This window comes from Thamnophis elegans, chromosome Z, assembly GCF_009769535.1.
Source record: "Thamnophis elegans isolate rThaEle1 chromosome Z, rThaEle1.pri, whole genome shotgun sequence".
In the NCBI taxonomy this organism is placed as follows: domain Eukaryota; kingdom Metazoa; phylum Chordata; class Lepidosauria; order Squamata; family Colubridae; genus Thamnophis; species Thamnophis elegans.
In genome coordinates, this window is record NC_045558.1 from 51,235,332 (window position 1) to 51,263,175 (window position 27,844).

The window sequence follows — 27,844 nt, forward strand, 5'->3', positions numbered from 1 at the left end:
AGTAACATTTTGATCCTACAGAAGTTGTTGAGTCACAGAACCCAACGGCAAAGGATATTACAGTTGTGATTTAACAACATCTGGAAAGCCAGAGTTTTCTATATCTTAAAGATATAGTCTCACATGATGTCATTCTCCAATATTAGTATCTCTGTCGAGTACCAAGAGAAAAACTACACGTCTAATAAATTTTTATCTCTACCTAAATTGCCTGCTATCTAAAATGCATGGTAAGTTTCAGTAAAAACTATTCTACAATTCTATAATATCTAGAAAAAATTATATTGAATCTAGTGTGGGTTATACAGAGTTCATTCAAATGATATTGCTCAGTTAATAAGCTATGCTGACATTTTGTTTCAAATGGACTAAGGTAATAAATAACATCTTATTGGTGATCTGAATCTGTCTCCAGCCATTACAGATTTAGCACATTTTATATAGCTTTTTCTCTGGAGGCTAGAATGGGGGAAAAAAATTACAGTGGAGGTAGCTTACAGCTTGTACCTGTAAGGCATTTTCCACATTTTTGTATGTTTAACTTTGGATGTCTTTACAAGACATGAGGAGGAAATGGAGGAAATGGAGAAAGTTGCTTTCTTATTAACTGATAATAACATATTATCTCTACCACAGCTTTTTCAGTGGCTAGCTTAAAATATAATACTCGGAATTTTTAGTTTCTCTGAATGATTAAATCAAAAGAAACAAAGATATTTTCAAAATAATTATTATCAAGTAACTAAGGGATCATAAATTCTGAATATGAACCTCTTTTTTCTCCCCTGATAATTCATCAACAAGAAAAGCAGAAAATTAGTGAATATCAGATATAATGGTATCTAGCTCATAAAAACTTTGTATATTTATCTTGCTTACCTTGATTTCCCAAAATTAATGAATAGTATGCAGGGAATTCTATCTTTTTCACTCATTCTCCTGTGTAAGTGGATATGTACACAAACCATTTTAGATTCTGGAAACACTAACCAAAACAATTCCACAGAGTCCTCATAAATAAAAAATAGATGCTATTGAAATCTATGAGTAATTCCAGATAATCATCTGAAATAACTCAATACCCATTAAACCAGTGGTTCCCAAAGTGGGCGGTACTGCCCCCTGGGGGGGGATGGCTTAGGGGGGTGCTAATAGGCAAGTGGGGCGGCAGAGGAGTTCTGGAGTTAGCCCCCTCTGGCGAGCCATTTAGAACCAGTTCTCTCACTCACCCCTGCCCATCTGGAAGCTGCTCAATTGCTCGCTCCCCCCACCCATCTACACTATGCTAGCCCTGCCCACCGCTCACTGATTGGCTGGCTCACCAATTGACCTGCCCACCTCTAACAGCCCTATCTAAACCCATATACCCTTTTTTCTGCTTGGCTTTCTATAGATAGGGCTCTTAGAGGCGGGCGGGGCAAGTGGTGAGCTAGCGAATCAGTGAGCGGTGGGCAGGGCTAGCATAGTGCAGACGAGCAGGGGGAGTGAGCGATCAAAGGGAAGCCCGTTCGCCTTCACTCCCACTTTGTCTTGATGAGGTTGCCACAACTGCCAAGCGCAGATGGACAGAGGCAGCCAAAGCGGCGGGGCAATCCGGGCAGGCGGGCGAGCGAGCTGCCTGATCCTCCATCGCTCGCCCACTCGCCCGCCTGGGCCGCTCTGGCTACCTCTGTCCATCCGTGCCCAGCAGCTGCAGCAACCTAATCAAGACAAAGTGGGAGCAAAGGGAGGTGAAGGGGCCTCAGTGCCCTGCCTGATCCTCCTTTGCTCACTTGCTATTTTGCCTGCACGGGGTGTCTCGGTGGAAGCCCTTTGCTGGCGGCCAGACCTCCCCTCTCCGGGGTGATAGGCGGTAGTTTGCACGGTGCGGCTAGCACCTAGGAGGTAAGCTCCCGCCGCCATCCCCACCCCCATGCTTGCAGGCAGCCATGCAGCCCTGTGCTATAAGCAAGCCAGGGATCCTTGCAAGGCTGCTGAATCCTAAGGGAGATGCGAATTGGACCAAAATTTGAAAAACAGGTGAAATTCTTTCTTAAGATCAGAAGCAAACACACACACACACACACACACACACAGCAAAAGTGTCTGGTTTTGAATATAATCCTTCCTAGTGCTTGGGGAAAAAATAAAGGAACATTTGGATACAAATTTTGAATTAACTTGGGAAGAAAATTGCTAAAATCACTACTAGCTGTGTTCTGCATTAAGGATTCATGCAGTAGCATTTCTTGTTGAATTAGCAGAGTAATATTTACAACAGCCAGCTAAGATAGTTTTATCCGTTTTATAATGTGCGTGGGAAGAGGACTTAGGCATAAGTGCAATGTTTGCCTGTGATTATATAATAAATTCACAGCTTATACATTGGAATTAGATGTTTTTCAATTCATCTTTAACCTATACTTGATATATTTGTATTCAATACATAAGATGTTAATTATATCAATGGAAGAGATAGGAAACTGCATTAGTGATATATGTCAATGCGTTGATTTGTACTAAAAATGTTTAGCTTAAAGAAGTTATAAGGAATCACACATATGAGTGTGAAAAATGTAATGTAGTTGTGGATGACCCTTTGCATGAGTTGTATTGGGATAATAATAATAATAATAATAATAATAACAACAACAACAACAACAACAACAATAACAACAACATGAAAGAAAAACATGGACTGGCTGATTATTTAAAAGAAAGTCAAGAACATCTATTAATCGAAGTAAAGAACAAAAATCTACTGAAGGCCCAACAGACGAAACAAGAATACAGAAAACATGTGATAAAATCAAGAATGGAGAGTTGGCAGAACAAAGCACTGCATGGCCAATTTCTGGAAAAAATAAAAGATAAAGTGGACAGTGAACAAACTTGGTTATGGTTAACAACAGCTACATTAAAGAAAGAAACAGAGTCACTAATCCTGGCTGCGCAAGAACAAGCTATCCGCACAAATGCCATTAAGGCCAAAATCGAAAAATCCTCTGATGATGCCAAATGCAGACTTTGCAAAGAAGCTGATGAAACTGTTGATCACATACTCAGCTGCTGTAAAAAAATCACGCAGACTGATTATAAATTGCGGCACAATTCAGTAGCACAAATGATCCATTGGAATTTGTGCAAAAATTATAATATTAAAACAGCAACAAACCGGTGGGAACATCAGCCTGAAAAAGTCACCGAAAATCAGATGGTCAAGATCTTGTGGGATTTCCGTATACAAACCGACAAAATACTGGCGCATAATACACCAGACATCACACTGGTTCAGAAAATAAGGTCACAATCATAGACATCGCAATACCAGGTGATAGCAGGGTCGCCGAGAAGGAACATGAAAAAATCGCAAGATACCAGGACTTAAAAATCGAAATTCAACGACTATGGCACAAACCAGCAGTGATAATCCCAGTGGTAATTGGCACACTGGGTGCTATTCCAAAAGCACTGGAATTACATTTAAAATTGAAAATTGACAAAAATTGACAAAATCAACATCAGTCAAATGCAAAAAGCCGCACTGCTTGGATCTGCACGCATATTACGAAAATACGTTACGACGTCCTAGGCCCCTGGGTGGGGCCCGACTAGTAACCAATGCCAAATCCGGCGAAACAACTGGCCGCTCTGATACAATTGTATAATAATAACAACAACTACTCCGCCGTTGCCGGTCCCAAGCCCGGATGAGAAAGGAGGAGGGTTGGGGTCAGGTTGGCATCTGGTCCCATAAAAAAAACCCGCCAACCCATACAATATGGTGAAAAAAACAAATAAGAATTCCATACCGCATCGGTCGTCGCTCAGGTTAACAAGGGCCACGGCGGATGTTGGGATCCCTGGACATCCGTCGACAAGTGGGCTACAAGTGGACCAGCCAACAAAACGACAAAAATATAGTGCAGATGAAAACCGTGCCATAATGGCCTGTTACTACAACTCAGAGCCAGAAAAAAGAGGCTATTTAAAGCGAATGTATGAATTATGGAAACAACAATATCCAGATTAAAATGTTAGTGAACAACGACTAGCAGATCAAAGGCGATTTATTATACGGAATAAAGTGTTTAGTGAAGTTGAACATGAGGAAATTCAGGCAAATTGCAAAACCCAAAAAACAATATCACAAGCGGAAATAACTGATATTCAAGACACAACTAAAGACATTATTGTAGAACTCCCAGAAGAAGCTCTCGGGGAGGAAATAACATCACCACCACTACAACCAGTTATCACTGAACCAACTGATGAACTAACTCAAAAACAAAAAGAATTGAAGGATAAGATCATGGAGCATTTTCTGCTTAATGAGGAAAGGCAACGTTTACCATCACTAAAAACTGTGCCTAAGAAAATTTTGGCCCCTATCATGAAAATGGTTAATGCAGTGTTTTCAACAATTGAACCGGGATCCATCTTGGAAACAAACCAGTTAATGTACAGCGCAGCTGTAATAGTCACTAATGAACTAGGCATTAAAATTAAAGTACCTAGTCACACAACAGAAAAAGCGTCAAAGCCAAAGTGGAAAATCCGTTTAGAACAAAAAATCAAAAAATTAAAGGCAGATGCTAGTAACTTAAAGAACATGCATGAGCAACGGCTTAAAAGCAACAAAATCATAGATCGGCTAATCAGACGATATAGATTGGATACAAGAAACATCAATGAAGCTGTAGAGATTGTAAAACAGCAGATAACAGCAACAGCTAGAAAAATTGAAAGATATGAGGCACGAATCATCCAATATAAACAAAATCAGCAATTTCGATCAGACCAACGGCGTTTTTATCAAAGTCTTAATGTGAATGGTGACACCAAAAGTGAAAAACCTGAAAAACAGGTCACAGTTGAATTCTGGAAAGAATTGTGGGAAAATGCAAAGGACTATAACAAGGAAGCAAAGTGGATACATGACTTTGAGAAAAGCATTGGCAACAAACAAATGCAAGTATTAGAAATAACAACTGAGATGGTCAAAAATCGAGTTAAAAAGGTAAAGAATTGGACATCACCTGGAAAGGACCAATTACATGGTTTCTGGCTCAAATATCTGACCAGTTTACATGCAATATTGGCCACGCAACTGATTGAAATTTTACAAAAGGGCCAAATTGATGAATGGTTGACAACTGGAAAAACATACTTGATTCAGAAAGATGCAACTAAAGGAACAACACCTGAAAACTACAGACCAATAACATGCTTGCCAACAACCTTCAAATTACTCACAGGCATTATTGCAGATAACATGATGGATTATTTGGAAACAAACAACATCTTGCCAATAGAGCAAAAAGGCAACAAAAGAAGGAGTAGTGGCAGAAAAGATCAGCTCCTAATTGATAAAATGATATTAGAAAATTGTAAGAACAGAAAAACGAACTTGAATATGGTCTGGATTGATTACAAAAAGGCATTTGACTCACTGCCACATAGTTGGATCATAAAATGCTTAGAAACAACTGGCATTAGCAAAAATTTTACATCCTTTACTGAAAAGGCGATGAAACAATGGAGAACTGAGTTGGCAGTAGGGAATGAGATCTACGGAATGGTTAATATCAAGCGAGGAATTTTCCAGGGTGATTCACTTTCACCTCTTCTCTTCATCATCGCAATGATCCCACTATCAGTAATCTTAAAAAAAATGAAATTAGGCTACCAAACAGCCAAAGAAGCTGAAAAAAATTCGCATTTACTATATATGGATGATTTGAAACTCTATGGAAAGTCAGAAATAGAAATCCAATCATTGACAAACACAGTCCAAGTATTCAGCACCGATATTTCAATGCAGTTTGGCATGGAAAAATGTGCCATTGTATCCATAAAAAAGGGCAAAATCACTTCATGTGAGGGAATTGAAATGCCCAATGGCCAATTAATTAAATGCAAAGAAAATGAAGCCTACAAATACTTAGGCATTCTGCAGTTGGATAACATCAAGCATGGAGAAGTAAAAACTATTGTCAGGCGAGAGTACACCAACAGAGTTAGGAAAATTTTGAAATCTAAATTGAATGGTGGAAATACAATCAAGGCCATAAATACCTGGGCAATACCAGTTATAAGATACACAGCTGGTATAGTTAACTGGACACAAGCTGATTTGGACCTTTTGGACCGAAAAACCAGGAAACTAATGACAATGCACTACAGTTTACATCCACGTGGTTATACTGATAGACTATATCTGCCCCGAAAATCAGGTGGCAGAGGATTATTACAAGTGAAGCAAACAGTTGAAGAAGAAAAACGTGCACTGGCTGATTATTTAAAAGAAAGTCAAGAACATCTATTAATCGAAGTAAAGAACAAAAATCTACTGAAGGCCCAACAGATGAAACAAGAATACAGTAAAGATGTGATAAAATCAAGAATGGAGAGTTGGCAGAACAAAGCACTGCATGGCCAATTTCTCGAAAAAATAAAAGATACAGTGGACAGTGAAGGAACTTGGTTATGGTTAACAACAGCTACATTAAAGAAAGAAACAGAGTCACTAATCCTGGCTGCGCAAGAACAAGCTATCCGCACAAATGCCATTAAGGCCAAAATCGAAAAATCCTCTGATGATGCCAAATGCAGACTTTGCAAAGAAGCTGATGAAACTGTTGATCACATACTCAGCTGCTGTAAAAAAATCACGCAGACTGATTATAAATTGCGGCACAATTCAGTAGCACAAATGATCCATTGGAATTTGTGCAAAAATTATAATATTAAAACAGCAACAAACCGGTGGGAACATCAGCCTGAAAAAGTCACCGAAAATCAGATGGTCAAGATCTTGTGGGATTTCCGTATACAAACCGACAAAATACTGGCACATAATACACCAGACATCACACGGTTGAGAAAAATAAGGTCACAATCATAGACATCGCAATACCAGGTGATAGCAGGGTCGCCGAGAAGGAACATGAGAAAATCGCAAAATACCAGAACTTAAAAATCGAAATTCAACGACTATGGCACAAACCAGCAGTGGTTATTCCAGTGGTAATCGGCACACTAGGTGCTATTCCAAAAGCACTGGAATTACATTTAAAACAATTAAAAATTGACAAAATCACCATCAGTCAAATGCAAAAAGGCCGCACTGGTTGGATCTGCACGTATATTACGAAAATACGTTACGACGTCCTAGGCCCCTGGGTGGGGCCCGACTAATAATCAATGCCAAATCCGGCGAAACAACTGGCCGCTGTGATACAATTCTGTTGTTGCAAATAATAATAATAATTAAAAAAGAAAATGATTCTCCAAAGAGGTAAAAGGCTACATTTTGCTAGTTATTCTTTGCTTCCAAACTGTTGAGGAAGGAGATTGGATCCATTGTCTATATTTCCCTTTCCATACCATGGTTCTTTAGTGAAAATTATAACCCAAGAACATAAAATCTGTTAAAATGTTCCCATTCTCACTTTCCATATTGTGAATCTCTAGGTACCATGCAATAATCTCATCAAATAATTCAAGCAAATGTTGGTGACATTGAGCTGAAGCGAAAGTTCAAGAAATTGTACCAAGGGTTTTGGTTACAGAAAGAAATTTCTGGTCGCTATCCTGCACTATGGACAGTGGTTAAGAAGCTCCTTGTTGCATTTCCAACATTGTATTTGGTGGAATGTGGCTTCAGTGTGGTCATCCAACCTCTCTCCCAACAAAGAAATCAACTCCAGATTACTGAGCGTGGTGATTTAAGACTCCTGCTAAGTGACTTAAAACCAGATATTGGGAAACTGGTATCACTTCATCAAGCCCATCCATCACATTAAGAATTTACTGAACAGTGAAGTAGTTACTAAATTTTACTAAGTTTACTAAGTTACTAGTTATTAAGGTTCTTGATAAATGACTATCAGACTTTGAAAACCTGGTATCACTGGATCACGTTCAACAATTTTGTTGAATTAACATTAACTACAAACGTTTTTACATTGGATTTTGAATAAATGTGCAATTAATTGTTACAGTTTTGAATTTTACTGTTACTATCTTCCTTCCGTTGTGCAAACTGCCCAGTCACATGACTCCCCCAGCCACACCCACCAAGCCACGTCCATAGAACCAGTCATAAAAAAATTTGAATTTCACCACTGGGTGGGGGGCACTGAAGATCAGTTTGTAGCACCAAGGGGGCGGTGGACTAAAAAAGTTTGGGAACCACTGCATTAAACAGTAGGATAATGATATTTCTAATAACGCTAAAGTGGGCTAAGATCAGTGATGCAATTAATCAGCTTCATGTTTGACTTTTAAGAGCAAAGTTTGGGGATTTTGACCATGTTCATTACTTCATTTAACAGCAGGCATTCTTCTCCTAAGAGGAAGAAACAAATAATCAAATTGGAAATAGATCCTACCAACACAGGCAGAAGAGAAACAGGTGACATTGGCAAGAGACCATTCTGAAGAGGCTCTACATGCAAATCCCTATGCAGATCCCTTTATGAATTTTTTTAGTTTTGACGAGACATCTGGTGGATGTCATTTCTTTTCTTTTTCTTCCTATTTGTGTATATCGGATAATGAGAGGATCTGTGCTGATCAAGGACAATCTCTTCCTCCCACTTCACTTTGCAACCTTGGATATTATATTCCTAGTACCTATAAATAAGCATTGTTTAAAAGAACATAATAACATTAATTTTATTATGGATAAATTATGTTTAATGTTTATTTTACCTTGCATTGTTACCAGAGCAGTATAAAAACAAGGCAAGTTGTTTTTATTAACGTAAGTAACAAATAAAAAAATGATCAACTTCAATCACCATAAAAACTGCATCTTTGATTATGGCTCTTGGGGAAAATGTGGAGTTGCTAAAATTCTGGAATGATTTTCTTTTGGAAAGAAAAGAGAAATATTGAAAGAAGAAGGGGAGGAAGAGGGATCCCCCAGATTAGGAAAGGCATCTGTAGGGGATCTAAGAAGTCCCTTGCTTAACAATAAATGAATGAATGAATATTTTAATAGAGTAAGTAAAGCAATAAAGGCAGTTGTATGTAAACTGGCATCTTCCAGTTAGCACTGCATCTCCCGAATTTCTTACCAAAAGGAATGCTGTATTCAAGCATAGTTGATAGATGTCTGTTTTAGAAAGACTGTATTTAAAAAATGCCAAAGCCAACATAATCTTTCACAAAATCTGGAATATATATATATATAATTAAAGTAAGGAATCTGACAAAATAGATAAACCAAAGCATACTGTATAGCAACAAAATAGATAAACCAAAGCATACTGTATAGCAGCTATATTCTTAAGTATTGGGACTGAAAATTTTACACATTGGGCAGCTTTGCCTAAAGACATTATCTTTCCACCAGTGCTGTTAATTCTTGGGGAGAAGAGAGTTTTTACAAAAAACAAACAAACAAATAAAATTATGTTTTCAGGACTCCATTAATTAATCAGAAAATATTATCCCAACTTTTTCAGCATTTTAATTTGTGAAAATTCTTCTGCAAGAAAAAGAAGTATGAGAATAAATGAAAAAAGTCCATTGCTATTAAAATTAACTTACATCAACATGCAGCCAAAGATTGTGTTTTTCACATATGTCAGCTATCTCATTCAAAGGATCAAATGCTCCCAAAACGGTGGTACCAGCTGTAGCACTGACAAAAAATGGTGCAGAACCCTAGAGAAATAAAGGTTGTTTACAATTCTCTAGAAAGTATATTACATAGAATATAGTGAGATTTAGAAATCTTATTTTATATTTTATATTATATTTTACATTTTTTGCAAAAATAATATTAACAGCCAGCTTCTCTCCAAAGAAATGATCCTTAAAATTACATATCTGAAGCCTAGATTACTAAAATACTGGGATGTCAAAGAATCCACTGCCAATTATTGGTGCTCATTCACAGACCTATAATGTCTTGGTTCTTAAATCCAAAGCAAGCCAATTCTTTCTTTAATTGGAGATGTATCCCAGATTGATACACACATTTATAAAATAATACACATAATATTTTCTTCCTCCTAATCAATCTGCAAGCTCATTGGTAACCCATAAAGATTTTTTTTTTGTTTACCAACCCAGAGAACATGAGTTTTTAAAAAAAGGAAAAGACAAAGGCTGCTTTCATATACTTTGGAATATATTAGTTGTAGAAGATAAACCCTTTAGTTGGCAGAATTCCTGTAACTTCATCCTTTTTTTTCTTAATGAATATTGCTAAAGAATCTGTGAGAATAGTGCATGGAAAATCAATTTGTATTTATGTCCACATAGATGCTAAGGAAACCCATACTGTGTTAAAATTCCACTCTGCCAAGATCAGTCTAAATCACCATGTTCCCAAATCAAAACAAAACAAAACAAAAATCCAATTGCAGCATGAACATACCATGCCTTTTCAAAGAGGACATAATCAAATAAAAATAAAATTATGGTTTAAGGATTGATATATTATTTACTTGTAAAAGACAAATCCTAAGCTACATTAAATAACTATGACATTTCTGGTTCCCGCATTGTTAATAAATGGAATTTAAATAGATTGGAACCAATACAACCTACAGCAAGTTAAAGTATTCTGGTATTTCCAAATAGAAACTGATAAAAACTTGGCTCATAACACATCAGTTTTGACTGTGGTTGGAAATCAGAGACTGTGAATAATTGATGTGGCAATACCAGGAGTTAGTTGAATAGAAGACACAGAATTGGAGAAGATCAAAATGTATCACAATTTGAAAATTAAATTTGAAAGGTTATGGCATAAACTGCCCACGATTTTCCCACAGGTTATCAGTACATTAGGTGCCATACAGGAATAATCTTGGATGGTACTCAGAAAGAATAGAGTAAAAGTAGAAGTCAGCACTGAAAAATCACTATCAGTCAATTGCAAAAAATACCTTTACTTGGAACAGTTTTCATCTTGTGATAATATTTTTAATATTATTAAAATAACATCTTATTTTGTGATAATATTTTTAATATTATTAAAATAACATCTTATTTCAGGTCTTTGAGAAGTACTCAATGACAAAAGTGCCAAATTCAATCTACTGGTAAATATCTGCTTGATAGTACAACAATAACAACAACAATATTATTAATAACAATATTAATAATATTAATATTATTAATAATATTAACAATATTAATAATATTAATAATAATACACAACACAAAAATTAGCTGAACAGAAATAAAATTCAAATTAAACTTCATAGAAAAAAGAAGTGGTCTTAGGAAACAAAAATCAAATGCAGACTGAGTCAAATTAGCTTGGTAATAAAACTTGAAAAAGAGCTTGAAATAGTAGTTTATTACAAGCTGAATATGAATCTGCCAGGGCAAATTACTTTTAAAACAGCAATATAATTTTAGGCTGTATAAACAATAAGATAATATGTAATTATGGGAATATAATTAGGAATGTAAATGATAGTAAGAAATTATAGTTTCTTTTTATTCTCTATTGATCAAAGCTCACTCTGAATATTGTGCCTAGTTCTGGGAATCCCGCATTAAAAAGGATTTAGAAAAATTGGAACATATTTAGAGACATGCAATGAGAATGATCAGGACTCAGAAAATAAGTCCCCAGAAGAAGATTAAAGACATTGGAAATATTTATCTTTGAAGAGGCTGAAAATACTTTCGTATCTGTTCTTCTATCACAGAAGACAGTCAACAGCAGAATCCATTGAAGAAAAAAGTTAAAACAGACAAGATCATGATGCTTTTTTTGACACACAGATTGACATGTATACACACATATATCCTTCCAGCATTCCAGAATGTGTGGCATAGGATTACACGTTTAAGTTACAGGAAATTCTAACTAAACATTAGGAGAGAAAAAATGCTTAATTAGGTTCAAGGGAGGTTAAGAAACACTTTAATTTGAATTCCTGTGCTGATCAGGGAGTTGGATTTGATGATCTAAGAAGTTCTTTCCAATTATATGATTCTATTTGTGTGAGAAGTTGGTAGACTTATCCAATTTTAATTATAAAAGTTTTAAAAGCAAGTGGTTTATTTTTAGCATAATTGAACTGCATACAGCTTTTCAATTATTAAAAGGAATAAAAAATTGTTATTTATAAATAAATAACAAATCAAGCAACTGCTGTATATCCCTATCAATATGGAAGGACAAGGGTAGATGAAGAATGACAGTAGAATGAGCAATGAGTGAATGTAATTACTGAAAGTACACAAACTTCACATTTAACCCTGGATGCAGCCTGACTGAATCCCGAAATAATGCCACAGGAGTTTCTTAAGAAAGAAATGGATCCAAAAGAGGAATCAGAGGTAATTGGTAATTTAATCCCACATTACAAACCACTGTACATGTTAGAATTATTATATGGAACCAAATGATGTGTGTACTCTGCAGTTATATCTATATTCAGAAGGAATTCATTAACAGCTACTGGCACAATAAGTGGTCTTGAAAAAGAAAGTTAGGGGAAGAAACAGTGGTTTATGAAATCAATGTGAATGTTCACCAGGTTCTGAAAACTTGACCTGAAATGAATAAAACCATAAGCAAACTTTTAATCCTTCCAAATATCAAGTTCAGGATAGGAATACCTATAATTGATGTTCTAGGGGTTGTTACCACATTACTCTAAATTTGTGTTATTCAACTAACTTCAATGTTATCCTCATTTATATGTTATCCTTCCTTTTTTTAGTATTTAGTTTGTTTTTGACACAGCCATCTGCAATATTCAGGATTTGCACTCAGTTACTTCTATAAAATAACAAAATATTCTCATTCCAAAAGCCTAAAGCAAAAACATCAAATAAATGAAAATTATCCTCTCAAGACAATATGTCTGTTTTCATTGCACTGAATTATTGATTAGAATAACTTTTGATTTACAAACTTAAATATGACATATTTAAACATAGATGCAAAATAATATATTCTGAAACCAGAAAAATGGCTTCATAAATCCCACTAAACAGAATTCTTCCAACTCTGATATAACTTTAAATAGGTTTTTAAGCTTAATTTTAGCAGTAGATAGGGAGAGCAGTAAGCTTGTATTGTAAAAATTGTGTTTTCCCAATGGCTTGCAATCCTGAAGCTAGCTGAAAAAATTGTCAGATATGTTTTCACTGGTGAATATTTTTAAATGCTTCAATGATACCGACATAATGTCAATGGGGAAAATAGACATTCTGTGTATTAGAAAATTCCACTCCCTTCTTTGTCTCCACACTTCATGTTAGGTCAAACTAACCTCTTACAAATTTAAAAAAGCATGAAAACAGCCTTGTATTTTTGCTTCCTAAAGCAATTTGAAACTGATCTGTGATCATATTCAGTTCTTCACACCACAAAACTCTGAGATCTTTAAAGACAATATATTTCTTGTGCTTATATTTCTATCTGGCTATTAGTATAAACATTATATCATTTTTAGAGTATCTTGGGATTTCCAGACGTTTCTATTGTGACATCTTCACATGGCTACCTTGGAGAAATTATAGAAAACTCCTGCAAATATTTTCATTTAAAGAAATAAAAGTTTTATTGACATTTTCTTTACACAATGAATAGAATGAATAGTTATTTAATACAAGACAGAAAAACTGACTTGCTTTTCAAAAATAGGCAGGTTGCACTTTTATTTCTTATTTGTAATATCTGTTCAAATTGGATGAAATTTCTGATCAAATAACGAACAACGTTAAAGACATTCTCAACAATCTTAAAGCGACATATTCCTTATCTTTGACACTGCCAATGAAATAAACAACAAGAAGAGTTTAGAGCTGCAATATTGGCCATTTTCAATGCCAATTTGAGACTCTTTTGAAATAAGAAAATAATACCAAGGCTGAAAGAGATGAACTAGAATTCAGAGTCAGCTCTTCCCTATCCTTATGGATTACAATAAAATATAAAGCTAAAGCAAGAACCTATGCTTTCTTTCTATAGTTTTCCTAACATCAAAAGAATTCAAAAAATGAACTAGGGTGGACAGTAGTTGTAGGGGTAGAACATAAAGATCTTTAAAGTTCTGAAGCCTCTAACATACTGTAAACATACCCAGCATTTTGATCCTCTGTAAATCAAAGTCTTCAAAATGTGACTTAATGCAACAGATCTGTGCAAGGTTAAATGCTTCACCTATACTATAACAGTTCAAGCTGTATTACTAAAGCATTATAAGCTGCTGAGACAGCCTCCTTCTTCAACCTTTTCAGCTATTAAGTGTTGAATGATACAATGTAAAGCATTTTGACTAGTAAAAGGGGGAAGGAGGTTGTATTATGTTGCAATTTTGAAGGGATACTTCAAAGTAAAGCAAAGCTTTACCCACTGACCAATCTGTAGACCGAACACATTGTCTCATATGTATTATACTGTTTTAACTTCCATTTACTCTCCTTTTCTACCCAACTTCAAGCAAAGTACCCAAAGGTTTACCATTCTCAAAATTCACATATAGACTCTTACACTCTCTCGCCTTCTCACCTCATTCCTTGCCAGCTGGACTTGTTTCTCCAGTTCCTCAGGAATCATTTTACCTCTATGGGACACAGATGTAAAACTATTTAGTTATTTCCAACAAGTTAATTGTTTACTGCAATACTGCATTGTAAAATGGATAGGATCACTTCAATGTGCTAGAGTCCTTACCTGTCATCACTTTTGACAAAGTAAACATTTTGTGTGCCAATTCCTAAAAAGGAAGCTGCCTTCTTCACTGAGTAGTGACACTATGTAAAAAAGCAAGATACATGAAAAATAGTCATGTTGAATGAACATTCTCTTTATTATTATTACCTTTTAATGGTTTTCTTCTATTTCTCTTTCTTAACATTTAATCTGATTAGGTGACAAATATTAAAGCAGACCATTGCTGACTTTGTCAAGTCTTCTAATGACTACATATATCATTTTCTCCCGAAAATATGACCTGTCCTGAAACTAATGCCTTGCCACATTTTTCGTGTGGGCAAAAATATAAGCCCACCCCCGAAAATAAGCCCCCTTGCTTGCCGCCTTTGGGATATCGCTAAGATGGGGAATGGCGTTCTGCCTGGCTGGACAGAGAGTCTTCTGGACAGAAAATCTTCCAGCAGCCAGTCCACCATCATAGAGCAGACTCCTAGAGTGGCCGCTGCTGGAAGACTCGGCAGCCGAGTTTTGGAGTTTGGAAGCCAGAGAAGAAGTTATGCTCAGAGCGCGGCGACAGCGCCCTGACCCTGCAGGGAGAGCTGGGCCAGGGCATGGTGAGGCTGGGAGGTATGCTTGCTTGGGGCAGAACAGGCACTCGCACAACCCCCCTCTCCAGCCAGGCAGAGCTCCATGCACTGACCTAGGGGGTATCCTAATGTGCCAAGCCATGAGAGCTGCTGGGCGAGCAGAGCACCATGTGGCTTGGCGCCTAGGGATACCCCCTAGATCAGTGAATGGCACTCTGCCCGGCTGGAGAGGGGGTTTGCTGGGCGACTGCTCATGAGCATGGTCACCTCATGGCTGCTTCGCCTCTGAGGCTGTGCCCAGCTCTTCGGGAGCCCACTCGCAAGGGAGCAGCCACCCAGAAACCCCAAAACAATAAGCCCTCCCCCTATAATAAGCCCAAGGCCAAATTTCGGGATAACACAGTATTATATCATTGTCATTGATATTCTGGGTTCATGACAAACTTTCTAAATATGTTTGTAGAAATATCTTCAATTAGAAATATCACATTGGATTTTATTTGAAGTTATTTAGTCTTATTCAAAAAGAACGATCAAAATCAAAATAATTTGAAAAGACAAACTAGTCTGCAGCAGCTGAGTTAATACTAAGTTGACTGAAATAGTTAAAATATTGAAGTCAATAATTTTAGAAAACACAAGAAATGAATTCCATGTTTTGGTCATTAATAAAATCAATATTAAGCAGATCTAATTCTGCACTAGCATTGGAATAGTGCCTCTGGTGTGGACTTGGTTTAAATAACTTAATCTCTCTCTTGATCATTTCTTCCTTTTTTTTCAGCCAGCACATTACCGTATTTTTCAGAATGTAAGACACACCTTTTTACCTCAAAAAAGAGGCTGAAACTCTGGGCGCGTCTTTTACACTGAATACAGCAATTTTGGCCTCCTGAAACCCCACCCCTTCACCAAAATGGCTGTGCATAGCCTTTAGGAGGCTTCCAGAGAGCTCCTGGGGGCTGGGGAGGGGAAAAATGAGCGAAAAACAGGCCAAATTTTCCTCCCCCCCCCTCAAGGCCCTAGGAGCACTCTATAAGCCTCCTAAAGGCCATGAATGTTCTTTTTTTTTGGCAAAAAAACAGGCCATTTTTGGGAGGTCTGCAGAGTACAAAAACATTTTTTTTTAATTTGCCCCTTCAAAATCTTGGTGCATCTTATACTCCGATCCGTCTTATAATCTGAAAAATATGGTATTCTTTCTGGAGAAAATGTTTTCTGATGAAGGAGTATATGTACTCCATATCTGAAACTGAGGGAACAAAAACATTAACCAGCTATGCCTCAAAAAAGAAAAAAGCCAGGAATGTGTAGGTTTTCTACAAATCAATAAAAAAACTGACAAAGGATGCTGTTCACAGACATATGAAAAAAAAAACATGATGTAGTAAGTCTCATGAGAAAGCTAAGACTATTTTAAATAGTCATTGAAAGGCTTATCATGAAATATTAGAATGTTTTTCAAATCAAATCTTTAAAACAAAATAATCTTTATTTCTTCCTGCTTAGCTTCTATCAGACCCAAAAGCCTTTCTTATCATTTCAAGGTGATGCTCCTGATTCTGAAATGTGACCACAAGAACATATTGTCCAAAAACTGTATGTTTTTTTTCTTCATTTTTCAATCAGTGGGATATAAAATTTGCCTTTTGTCCTGAAAACATGCCGACATATTTTATATGAAAAAAGAATAGCATGTAAATAACAAAGAGCATATGTAATTTACCACTTGCACAGTATTTCAAAGGTAGAAATATTCAAAATCAGTGGACTTTTTTCATCAAAGGCATTCAGAATAAAAGCAAGGAACAGCAACATCCAAATGGTCCGGAAGCTTAATCATATTGTTGATCTCTGTGCCTTCATGCTCTATCACTAAATCATAATATGTGCTTCATCAATCATGACTATCAAACAAAATGATTCTATGTTTTACATTGGCTTTCATATTTAATGCATATAAATATAAAAAATAGGTTAATCTATATTGCATTTCTTGGAGAAACTGGGTTCTATTTTAAAACAACTAGAAAAATAGATAATCTGAAATGCCCTGGATTTACAACTTTCACATTAATAAAGGAGAGCACAAAAGTTGCATGTTTATAGTTATTTTTGTCTCAGTGATGAATCACAAAAAGTCTGCAGAGGTTCACAGAGTACTCAAATGATCCCCAAAGTCTATGAGACTTGAGGTCCTTTCAATAGAACAATAAATATGCCACTTTAAAAGCGGAGAAAATAGAGCAAATATTTAGTATTATTTAAGGGTTAATATATTTGCCAACAATGGTGAACAAAGTCTTAAATTGTTTCTTTGCATACAGTAAGTGAAACCAGGTGGTTAATTAACTTAGTTTTCTTCTAGAGAATTCACACAAATGTAGTTACGAATGAACGTAATTATGAAAAATCTGCAGCACTTCAATATGTGCCTATGAATATATTAAAGTTATTCAGAGTGCCTCATTTTTTAATGAGATGAATCAACTCATGGTGGGTCCTCCATTTTGGACAAGGAAGTTTTTCCCCCTTATTTTTAATGAAGTGCATAAATATACCATCAGCTACCATCATCCAATCATTTCTAATTTGACAGAAAGCCTGTGGAATTCATTAACTGGTGCTGTTTTGTGAATAACATACATAGATAGATAATTAATCTTCTGTTACTGAATTACATCAATAATGAAATAAGCCTGCAGAGGGCCAAGTGTACTCAGCAGTGATTTGGATTCTGGCATCAGAGTTTCATTTGAATTGCAAGTGATTTTTACAAAATAGCTTTTTATTAGTTCTCTAACATTCACCTATTAAGCTCAGCTGAAAGAAGTTATTCCTGTAAAATGCCAAACTTCTTCAGACTCAGATAATAAGAGATCAGCAAAAACTACAGTGACATAAAGTCAGAATCATAAAGCTTGGAAGAGAACTGAACTTTTCAGGATTCAATACCTAATTTATTCTTTTTTTTTCTTTAAAAAGGCACCACTTACTCCAAATATAATGGGAAAATGTAATTAGGGAAAAATGAAAATGGGCACTTCTAATCGCATATGCATGAGACAGGCAAGCAAAAAAAAAAGAGAGAAAGAGAGAGAGGGAAGAAAAGAGAGGACAGTTAATCCTGTCTTATGCTGGCATTTGTAAGCCCACAACACTATTTATCATTATGTCTGATCCTGAATAAAGTCAGCCAAGATCATAAAAGGAATATAAAGGGGAGTTAAAGTGCTGTGCAAAACCTAGGTCTCTATTTATTTCTTTTATTTTATTTTTAATTTGTAACAGGAGTTGAAATTAGCTGGCCTTCACTTAAGGTAACAACTTGGTATTCTGTAAAAAAAATGAATTGGTTTCTTCATTAAAACTGTATTGTAAGAGAGCAACTTGAAGAACTCAGCAACATGGACTACTTACCCAGAATATTTCAAGGGATTTCTGGGAATTGAAGTAGAAGACATTTTAAAGTTGATAAGTATCAGAAGGACCGTTGTCTTACCTGAATGGTAGTTCTCTGTGAGCTGTGGGAGAATCCAAGCATGGGTTCAACTTAGTTTGTCTGCCAGGTGACTGAGTTAATTTTAGAGTCTTTAGCCATGGTTCCTGGCTTGATTGCTTAACGAAAACGTGAACCATACGAAGACTATGACAACCAGCTGCCTTTTTCAATTTGGTCATTGTCATATAATCTGGCAGAATGAAAGCGAGCAGGGGTAAGGCATACATGAGGCCCGGTGGCCAAGGGCTGTTCATGGCATCTGTTCCTTCTGCACCTCTCGTCGGAAACCTGGAGAAAAACCTCGGCAGGTGGGCATTCTTCGGTCGGGTGAACAGGTCCACCTGTGGACAACCAAAGATGTCTGAGAGTTGTAGAAAGAGTTGAGGATGACTCTCCACTATGTGTGGTCGATGGTGGACCTGCTGAGCCACTCCGCCTGAGTGTTGGATATTTCTGAGATGTGCTCGGCTCGGAGTGATAACAAGTGGGTCTCTGCCCACAGACACAATTTCTCCGCCTCCTGCATCAGGGTCTTGGAATGAGTGTCGGCCTTGGTGGCCACATTGTCCGTAAGCAGGAGTACATGTTGGTCTGCACTCAATGTTCAAAGTGTTGCAAGTCTAGGAGTACGGTCCTCAGCTCCAGCCAGTTGATGCTATTTTCCAGCTTTTCCTCTGAGTAGCACCCCTGGGACAGTTGTGACTGGAGATGCACCCCCATCCGAATAGGCTGGCATCTGATGTCACTCGATGTGGTTCCTTGAAGAGGGATCATTTCCTGATCGCTGGAGAGACCCACCAACGGAGCAAACTGCGGATTCATGGAGGGATGCGCACCTTGATGTTGGAGTTGCTCCTTTTGGCTCACTGATGTAGAAGTAGGAGCCACTGCAATGGTCACGCATGCAACCTTGCCCAGGGCACAACTGACAAGCACAAGATCATTTTCCCTAGTAAGTAGGAAAGCTGTATCAGTGGCACCTGGTGCTGTGCTAAAATGGACGAGACCATCTGACGTAGGCTGGCTTGGTGGTCTGGAGGCAGGAAAACCTCACAGGTGGAAGTGTCAATCACAGCCCCTAAATGTAATAGTCTGTTGATGTTCACGGAGAACCCATGTTTCCATAGGACGAGCATCGTGGTACACACATCCTGGTGCGCCTGTCTGATGGACGACGATTGAATGAGGATGTCATCCAGATAATAGTGTATGCACACCGGTCATGATCAACTGCCAACAGTTTTGTAAAAGTCCTGGGGGCTGATGACAGGCTGAATGGCATGGCATGATACTGGAAGTGCTGCCCCACATAGTGGAACCGCAAGAAATTTGATATACTGGTCTGATGGGTGCATGTAGGTAAGCCTCCCTGAAATCTATGGACATAAGTAAATCCCCCTCTCAAATGCTGCCCAAGATGGAATTTAGGGACTGCATTTTGAAGCGTTTGTACACTACATGGGAGTTGAGCCTCTTGAGATCTAATATGGCTCTGCATAACCACCCCCACCCCTGAGCTTTTGGGCATAAGGAAGAGTATAGAATAGAAGCCTAGACCTTCCTGACCCAATTGAACCGGTTCTATCGCCTTGATGCCTAGGAGATAGCGAATCTCTGTTTCCATTGATTCCCTCTTGAAAGGATTCCTGGGAGTGGGGAAACTCAGAAAGTGGCGGGGTGGAGGGGAAAGGAATTCTATGGTGAGGCCCAGCCTCACCATCTGGATAACTCAGGCATCGGTGGTCATCTCCTTCCACTGGGGTAGGAGGGCTTGTAGACGGCCACCAATTGGAAAATTGGGGCAAGAGCTGAGAGGTGAGAACCTCCTTGAGTTCTGCAGGTGTTTCAGAAAAGAAGGTGCTTCTCTTAGCCTTCTTGGCTGGTTGTTCCTTAGTAGCCTCATCCAAGATACTGGCCATGTCTGAACTAGGGATCACCTTGGCCTTGTGAAGAAGTGATTTGAAGAGTGCAGGCTTGAAGAAGCCAGTAAAGGCCGGCTTGTCAGTGGTCATATCCTCATCATCCGAGAGGATCTTCTCAGTGGTCACCTCCCCTGCTGCTAGTGAATCCTCACTGCGCACTGAAGGTTTATGTGAGGGAAGGTCCTGAATGGGAACAGGATTGTCCTTACTCTGACCCTGCTGGACTGGAGCCTGAATTGTCTGTTTACTGGAGGTGACCCCATGCTGAAAGGCAAAGTCCATGGCTTGCACTATGGCCTGGGAAATAAATTCCTGCTGTTCTACAGAGAAACATGCTGAGGTAGGCCTAGAGTTGGCTGTGGCCCCCTCTTGCCTGGGGTCGTTAGGAGAGTCCTCAGGTATCTCAGGAAAACATTCAAATGGAGCAAAATTCTCCTCGAAACAAGCTGCCTGGAAATCTTGTGAGATTGAAATATCATCTGGAAGGGCATCTTATACCTCATCCCTGGCCTAAGTGGATTCAGCCTGCCTTGGGGGAGATGGATTAACCATCAGCGCCTTTTGCGCATTAGCAAATTGTTTTTCAAAGGCCTTCAAGCACCTGCTGGCATCTCTATCTGTTGTAGAAGACTTATGAGAGGAAGTTTTGAACCTGTCTGACTTGCTGGAGGACTTGGATTAGCCACCTTTCTCCTTGGGGCTGGCTATAGGATGGAGGATGGGCCTGGTAGGGTTCTTCCTCCCGTGACACGAGTCAGCCATTCCTATGGTTAGCTAGGATGGCAACCGCCCACACCCCACTTACCACCTCAGGACCAGGTCAGATCGATCAACTCCAGATATGAAATTCTGCCACAACCTCACCAGACCTTTGACTGAGTACTCGGACAGGGAATAGCCCAGGGTTGGGTTGATTGGAGCGATCGAGCAGTCTCGTTCTAGGCCTCTGGCGCTGGCACTGATTCTTGGGTTGCAACTGACTTGAAGTCTTTGGAGCTGTGGTAGACTGGGGCCTTCAGGCTGCAAAAGTCTCTTATATGCAGCTTCTAGGAAACCAGATCAAGCTGCCGGATAGGGAGAAGCAAAGTCCAGGCACGGTTCTCTCTGTGCCTTCCCTGAGGCACGCTCCCTGACAAGATGAAAATCGCCACTGAAATGACAGGCCAAGGCAATCTCTGACAGCCAAAATGGCGAGCGCGCCAAATTTGCTATTCAAAATTGCTATTCAAAACAATGTCCAAAATGGCGGCTGCGCTCTCTGTAGTGTTGGATTCTCATTCCCTTGCTGCCCAGAGCCGATGCTCACCCGATCCATTTGCTAGCTGCAGTGCCATTGCGCTGCTCTGGAGTGGTTTTAAACTTCAAACGGAGCTTTGGTAACTCTGTGCTGTCGGCTCCGAGCCTCGTATGAGGCTTCTGGGAGCCTGAGGTGCTGCCCAAGCCGAAGGGCCTTTGACAGCTGTCAAAGAGTTGCCAATTCAATTTTTTAAATCTTCTGCTGCTATAGAGCAAATCTTCTGCTGTAATGAAGAAATGGTTGAAGAATCCAAGGTAATAACTTTAATTTCTCTGCTCATTGACTGAGGAGAGAGTCTAAGTCACTACTATGGGCTTGACTGAGTTGAGAAAAACTGAGGCAATCAAGCATGGCTAAAGACCAGTGGTGGATTCTGGATCCTGGTGCAACCAGTACGGTGCAACGGGGCCAGGCGTTCACCACATACATGCATGCAGCATATGCGCAATGCGTGCATGCATACTTACCACCTGCAATGCTCCATGTCAGCTCTGCGATGCTCTAGCTGCTCGGGGAAGCATCACAGGTGCTGTATGTTCCGTGCGCATACACGGAAGCCCCGATCGGCTCAAATACAGGTAAGGACGGCGGGCAGGTTGGCCCTCCAGAGCACTGTACTGGGACAGTACCTGGTGCTTCCAGCAGGCACTGGTACGCCCATACCGGGGTGTACCAGTCATATCCCACCACTGCTAAAGACTCTAAAATTAACTCAGTCACCGGGCAGACAAACTGAAGTTGAGCCCATGCTTGGATTCTCCAAGCAGTGCACAGGAGAAAGCTTGGTTTAGATCTTCAGGAAACTAAGGTTCAGTAAGCCCAAATATTTGCAATAAAGCTTTTTAAGACTTTTCAAATCTTATCAGTACTTCATAATGTCAGACTATATATTGCGTGCCATAACATTTTTAATATCCTAGTTTTGATTTTATGTCTGCATACATGTATCCTGGTTCTTTTTGCAACCTTCTACGCATATTTTTCTTTTCAAAAGTGCTATACTAGAAAAGTTGTAAGAAAAATTAATTACCTCTTCTGATGTAAACAGAACCAACTGAGGTATCCCTGAAAGGCCTTTTTCTTTTATATCAGGAAAATATTTATATCTTGCCAAGTTCATTGCATACATATTGGAAACAGAGCCACCTTAAAAAATCATTACATATATTAATAAATATTTCAGATTCTAAATTGTATATTTACAAGTATCCGGCTGTAAATGCTGTATAACTGTAAGTGCTTCTTACATACTGAGAAACACATTTGAATACAAACATAATATTTATGTCTCAGACAGCATAATACTCAAAGAATAGAATCGACTTTGTAATAGAGGAATTCCTTGACTTACATTCATTCATTCAGCAACTGTTCAAAGTTACTGTATATTGGTACTGAAAAAAATGGATGTATGACTAGCTCCTGTAGTTCTAGCCGTGTTAGCACCCCGTGGTTATATGCTCACTAGGTGCTTGGATGCCAGCTCATGATTATGACTTTGCAAGGAGCCATGGTCACATGATCTATTTGTGATTTTCCCTGTTGGCTCCCCACAAGCAAAGTCAATGGAGGAAAGTCAGCAGGAAAGTCAAAATTCACTCCAGTAAGTAGCTCCCACCACATCACTTCACTGCCCATGCAGTCTGCCAGGCCTCCTAGAACCAGGATGGAGAACCTATTGCATGGGAGCCATTTGTCAGGGCACACGAGGCGTTGCCCTGTCAACTGGCCAGCGTGCTGGCCAGCTGAGTTCAGCCTTTTTTAAAGCCATTTTCGCCCACCCCAGGCGCCAGAGGCTTTATAGGAGCTGGGGAGGGCGAAAACATCCTCCCCCCACCCCTGGAGGCCCTCCGGAGGCTTCCAAAGGATGAAAAATGACCCAACGGACAAACAGGACTTCCAGTTTGCTCGTAGGGCTGTTTTTAGTTCTCAGACCTTCAGGGAAGCCTCCTGAAGATCCCTGAAGGCTCTGGAGAGCTTAAACCAGCCCTACGAGCAAACTGGAAGCCCGTTCCTGAACTTCTGGTTTGCCCTTAGGGCTGGTTTTTTGTGCTCTGGAGGCTTGAGGGAAGCTCCTGAAGCCTCCGGAAGGCTTCCGGGGGAAACTGTTGCGCATGCAAAAAAAGGGTGTTGTACCTGTCATGTGCACATGGGCGTTGGGGGTGTGTCGCACATTGCATTATGGGTCCGGCATGCCCACACACGCCCCCCTGTGCTCCCCCCGCTTATGCCACGCGAGCCAAAAAAGGTTTGCCATCACTGTCCCAGAAGTTTCCCTGGTCAATCACCACCGATGGAACCTTCCATCCCCATTCCCATCCCTACACCCTTGGGTACCTCCATATTCTTTACCTGGCATTTATATCCCTTCCTGCTTAATGACCTATTACAATGGCAACTGAAACAACTGGGATTACTATCACTAAATGCAAGTGATGTTGCATTTTACAACTGCACTGCTTACCAATGGCAGTTCTGGTTCCAATTGCCATTGTAACCTGATCCTAACTTGTGAACTACAAGCCACCAACTATAAGCAACAGGGTGGTCCAGAAGCAACAATACACGACGCTTCTATACTTGTATAAATTATATGGTTGTTATGTAAATAATGCCATATTTCTTACATTAACGAACATCATACCTGGATTAAATATACCATCTCCTCCTTCCCATCCAATATATTCAATCATTTTCTTTAGGACTGCTTCTTCCACTAGTAAAAATACTGGAGAAATTTCGTAGGTATATCTGAACGAAGGAAAATGTGACATGAAACTGTTTACTTAATTTTGTTTTATTAAATGTATGAAATGAAAATGAAAATTAGAAGATAGCATTAATGAGTATATAATTGATTTTTTCCTACTCTGTAGTGCAGTCCAGATTTTTATAATAGATTTGAAAGACATTGATGATATAAAATTTTAACTTGAGATATAAACCACTCCAGTCTATCTTGATAATTTTAAATACCAAGTCCTATCACTTCATTTTCCAAATTCATAATAGAAGCTGGGTGTAATTAACTGATTCTCCACCCATTCTAATCAAGTATGCCCTTTATTTCAATTCCTTTAGAATCTGGAATCTAATTCCTGTTGATTTTTTATGCTCCACAGAATACCCACCACCAGCAGCACTACCACCCTCTCCCTGTCTCCTCATCCTTTCTTGGGCTCAGAGAGAGGGAGGGTGGGAGGGAGAAAAGGAGGGAGAGATGAAGAAAGGAAGGGAGGAAGGAAGAAGAGAGGGAGGGAGAAAAGAAGATTGGAATGAGAGGGAGGGGGGTCTGAGGGAAGTCAGCAGCCCTGCTGCCCTTTCACCATCCCCTTGGCCCCTCCTCCTAGCCTCCCCTGGTGGCTTCACAGACTATTGCTGAGGATACTTTGCTTACAAAGGCGGGTTTCTTTGCATGGAGGGGGTGTGAGCCTCCCTCTGAACCATGCACTTTGCCCTCCCACACCCACCATGAGCAACCTGGCCAAGGAGCACAGCAGCAGCAACAGCAGCCTTGAGGAGGTAAGCGTGGCCAGATGCCCCTTCAGGGAAGCAGAGCTGGGTTTGGCTGCAGAGTCCCAGTGCCCCAGGAGCTTGAGGGCTAGGCTGGGCACTTGCCCTCCACAGAGCAAGGTATGGGCATCCCGTGCCACCATCCGAGGTTGTCCGTGTGGCTTGGGGGTAGCAGTGAGGGTCTGGTGACTGAGGCTTTGGTGCTCAATCTGGTCTTGCCTTCCTCTACTGGAGACTCCAGATCCTCTCTCAAGGCCTTGCATGCCCCCACCACCCCACAGGAGGCAGAGGACAACACTGCTATGTGTGGAAGCCTGGAGGAGAAAGTTTGCAGGAAGCAGATTTGTCCGAATCCAACTTCTGCCTTGACAGATCTCTGGAGAGGAGAAGGGGGTGGTGAGGGAGCTGCGTGAGGGAAAGCTGCCCCAACAAGCATCCTTACCACACATGATTAGAAATGGGGATTCCCTTTCAAGAAGGGCTAGCCTCCCTTATGCAGGACCAGGGAATGCTGCTCCCCTGCCGCCTCCTCTTGCTCTCCAGAGCTCTGTCAGGGCAGAGGTTAGACTCGGAGGAAACTGTTTCCTACAAACTTTATCTTCTATGCTTCCACATGCTGCAACATTATCCTCCCCCTCCTACTTTGCTGTGAGGGGGCACTGGACAAGGAAACACCAACAATGTCTGAGATAGGGAGAATAACCTTCTCCTTTGATATGCTGTGCACACACCATTCCAAGCTTGCAGACTTTTATTCACATCTGAGCTTGCAAACTGCCAGTAATGGCTGGGTTTGGGGAGAAGACTCTTTCCTTTCTTTGTGGATAAAACTTCCCAAACTTAGAATGCTGTCGGTGCATGTATGTGTGTGTGTTTCTGCCAGCACTTTGGGGAAGCAAGTAGATTGTGGACCACTGAATTGTCCACAATGTCGAATTAGCCGGTGAGACTTGTTCCATCCTGACCCTACTCTCATGAGTCAGTTGTGTCCATCCACACACACCTAGCCATAGCTACCTTGTTGTGGTGACCTGGCTGTGACCAGCCAGACATGCCTACCCAGCCACACCCACCTGGCCTCTGTGAGTCATTATAGTCTTACATATAAATGGCCCTTTGAGGGCAACCATAATGGTGATGTGACCCTCAATGAAATTGAGTTTGACATCTCTGATCTCAAGCTTATCATAGTATTCAAGTGAGAGGACACATGGACAAAAATAAATTGTGATAAGTTGTGAGAACTGTGGTTTTGAATAAAGGAGAGTTTCCTAGGAAAGAAGTTCATTTTGTCTAAGATACTATTTCTCAATTTTGGCAATTTAAATGTGTTGACTTCTACTTGCTGGCTAGAGAACCTCAGCAGTTGAAATACATGGTATGTTAACACTGCAATAGCTGAGAAACATTGCTCTAAGAGCTGTTGAGATACATGTTCCCAGATTGACCTTGTCCTATCTCAGTTGAAAAAAACTGTATTTTCTTCTAATTATTATAAAGAGACAAAGGACTTTTTCATTTGAAGAATCAAAATCCAATCAAAAGGAGAAATAAAGGCCTTTAAACAAATATTCATGAAGTATCTGATACAAACAAATAAGCAAGTATAATATATTTACACAGGAAGAGAGTTTCTCTTGTATTTTCTTTGGAGAATCCAGAGATCTGGACTAAAAGCTGAAGGTCAAGGTTTCACTTTTCAATTGAATTTCCAAACACAATGGTAACTATAGGGCAGTATTTTTTTCTTCAATCTTTTTATATGGGTATACATATAAAAGAATGAATCCTCACTCTGTGTGTAGGAGGGAACAACTGGCCTGAAAGTCTGAATAAATCTAACAGTTCAATAAGCCTGCAGGCATAGGGTCAAATTTTATACTCAATATATGCCATATGGAAGAAACGTGAACACAATGTCTAGACTTGCATACATATGTTGTACAGGTAATCCTCATGTAGCAACTTACTCATTTTGCAACCACTTGCTATTACAACAGTGATGAAAAATAACTTTGTGACCAAGCCTTACACTGGTCTATAAAATAATAAAAGCTAAAGTAAAATCATAAGCATAGTCATAGTTTCACTTAGCTACCAATTTGTTTAATGACACTGCTGGTCACTAAACTATGGCCACTAAAAGGTCACTTGTATTTAAATGTCCCGTTGACAAATGATTTCTGGTTAAATAGAGTGCCTGATACAGTTATGAAAAGATAAACTCAGGAAAGATGAGAGAAAAAGTATTTAAAGGAACATTTTATCTTATAAAGGAAGGAAGAAAACTAAAAACTAAAAATAAACCAATTAATCAGAACTCCACTAATTAATCAGATTCATAGAATCTTCTATAAATTAAATTTAGGCTCTTTAGGAAGTTGAAAGACCAAT

At 39.3% G+C, this 27,844-nt stretch overlaps 1 protein-coding gene across 2 annotated transcripts in view; it reads right to left on the bottom strand.

Annotated features, from left to right (window-relative positions):
- Positions 1-27,844, bottom strand: part of GADL1 (glutamate decarboxylase like 1) — a 178,518-nt gene that overhangs the window by 109,703 nt on the left and 40,971 nt on the right. Inside the window, exons 5-9 of one of the 2 annotated variants that reach the window (XM_032238101.1) lie at positions 24,582-24,688; positions 22,968-23,083; positions 14,648-14,727; positions 14,483-14,537; positions 9,541-9,657 (exon numbers count right to left, since the gene is read on the bottom strand). In XM_032238101.1, coding sequence (XP_032093992.1) covers positions 9,541-9,657; positions 14,483-14,537; positions 14,648-14,727; positions 22,968-23,083; positions 24,582-24,688 — 475 coding nt within the window. The remainder of the gene's footprint in view (positions 1-9,540; positions 9,658-14,482; positions 14,538-14,647; positions 14,728-22,967; positions 23,084-24,581; positions 24,689-27,844) is intronic. The other variant, XM_032238102.1, reaches the window with a different exon arrangement.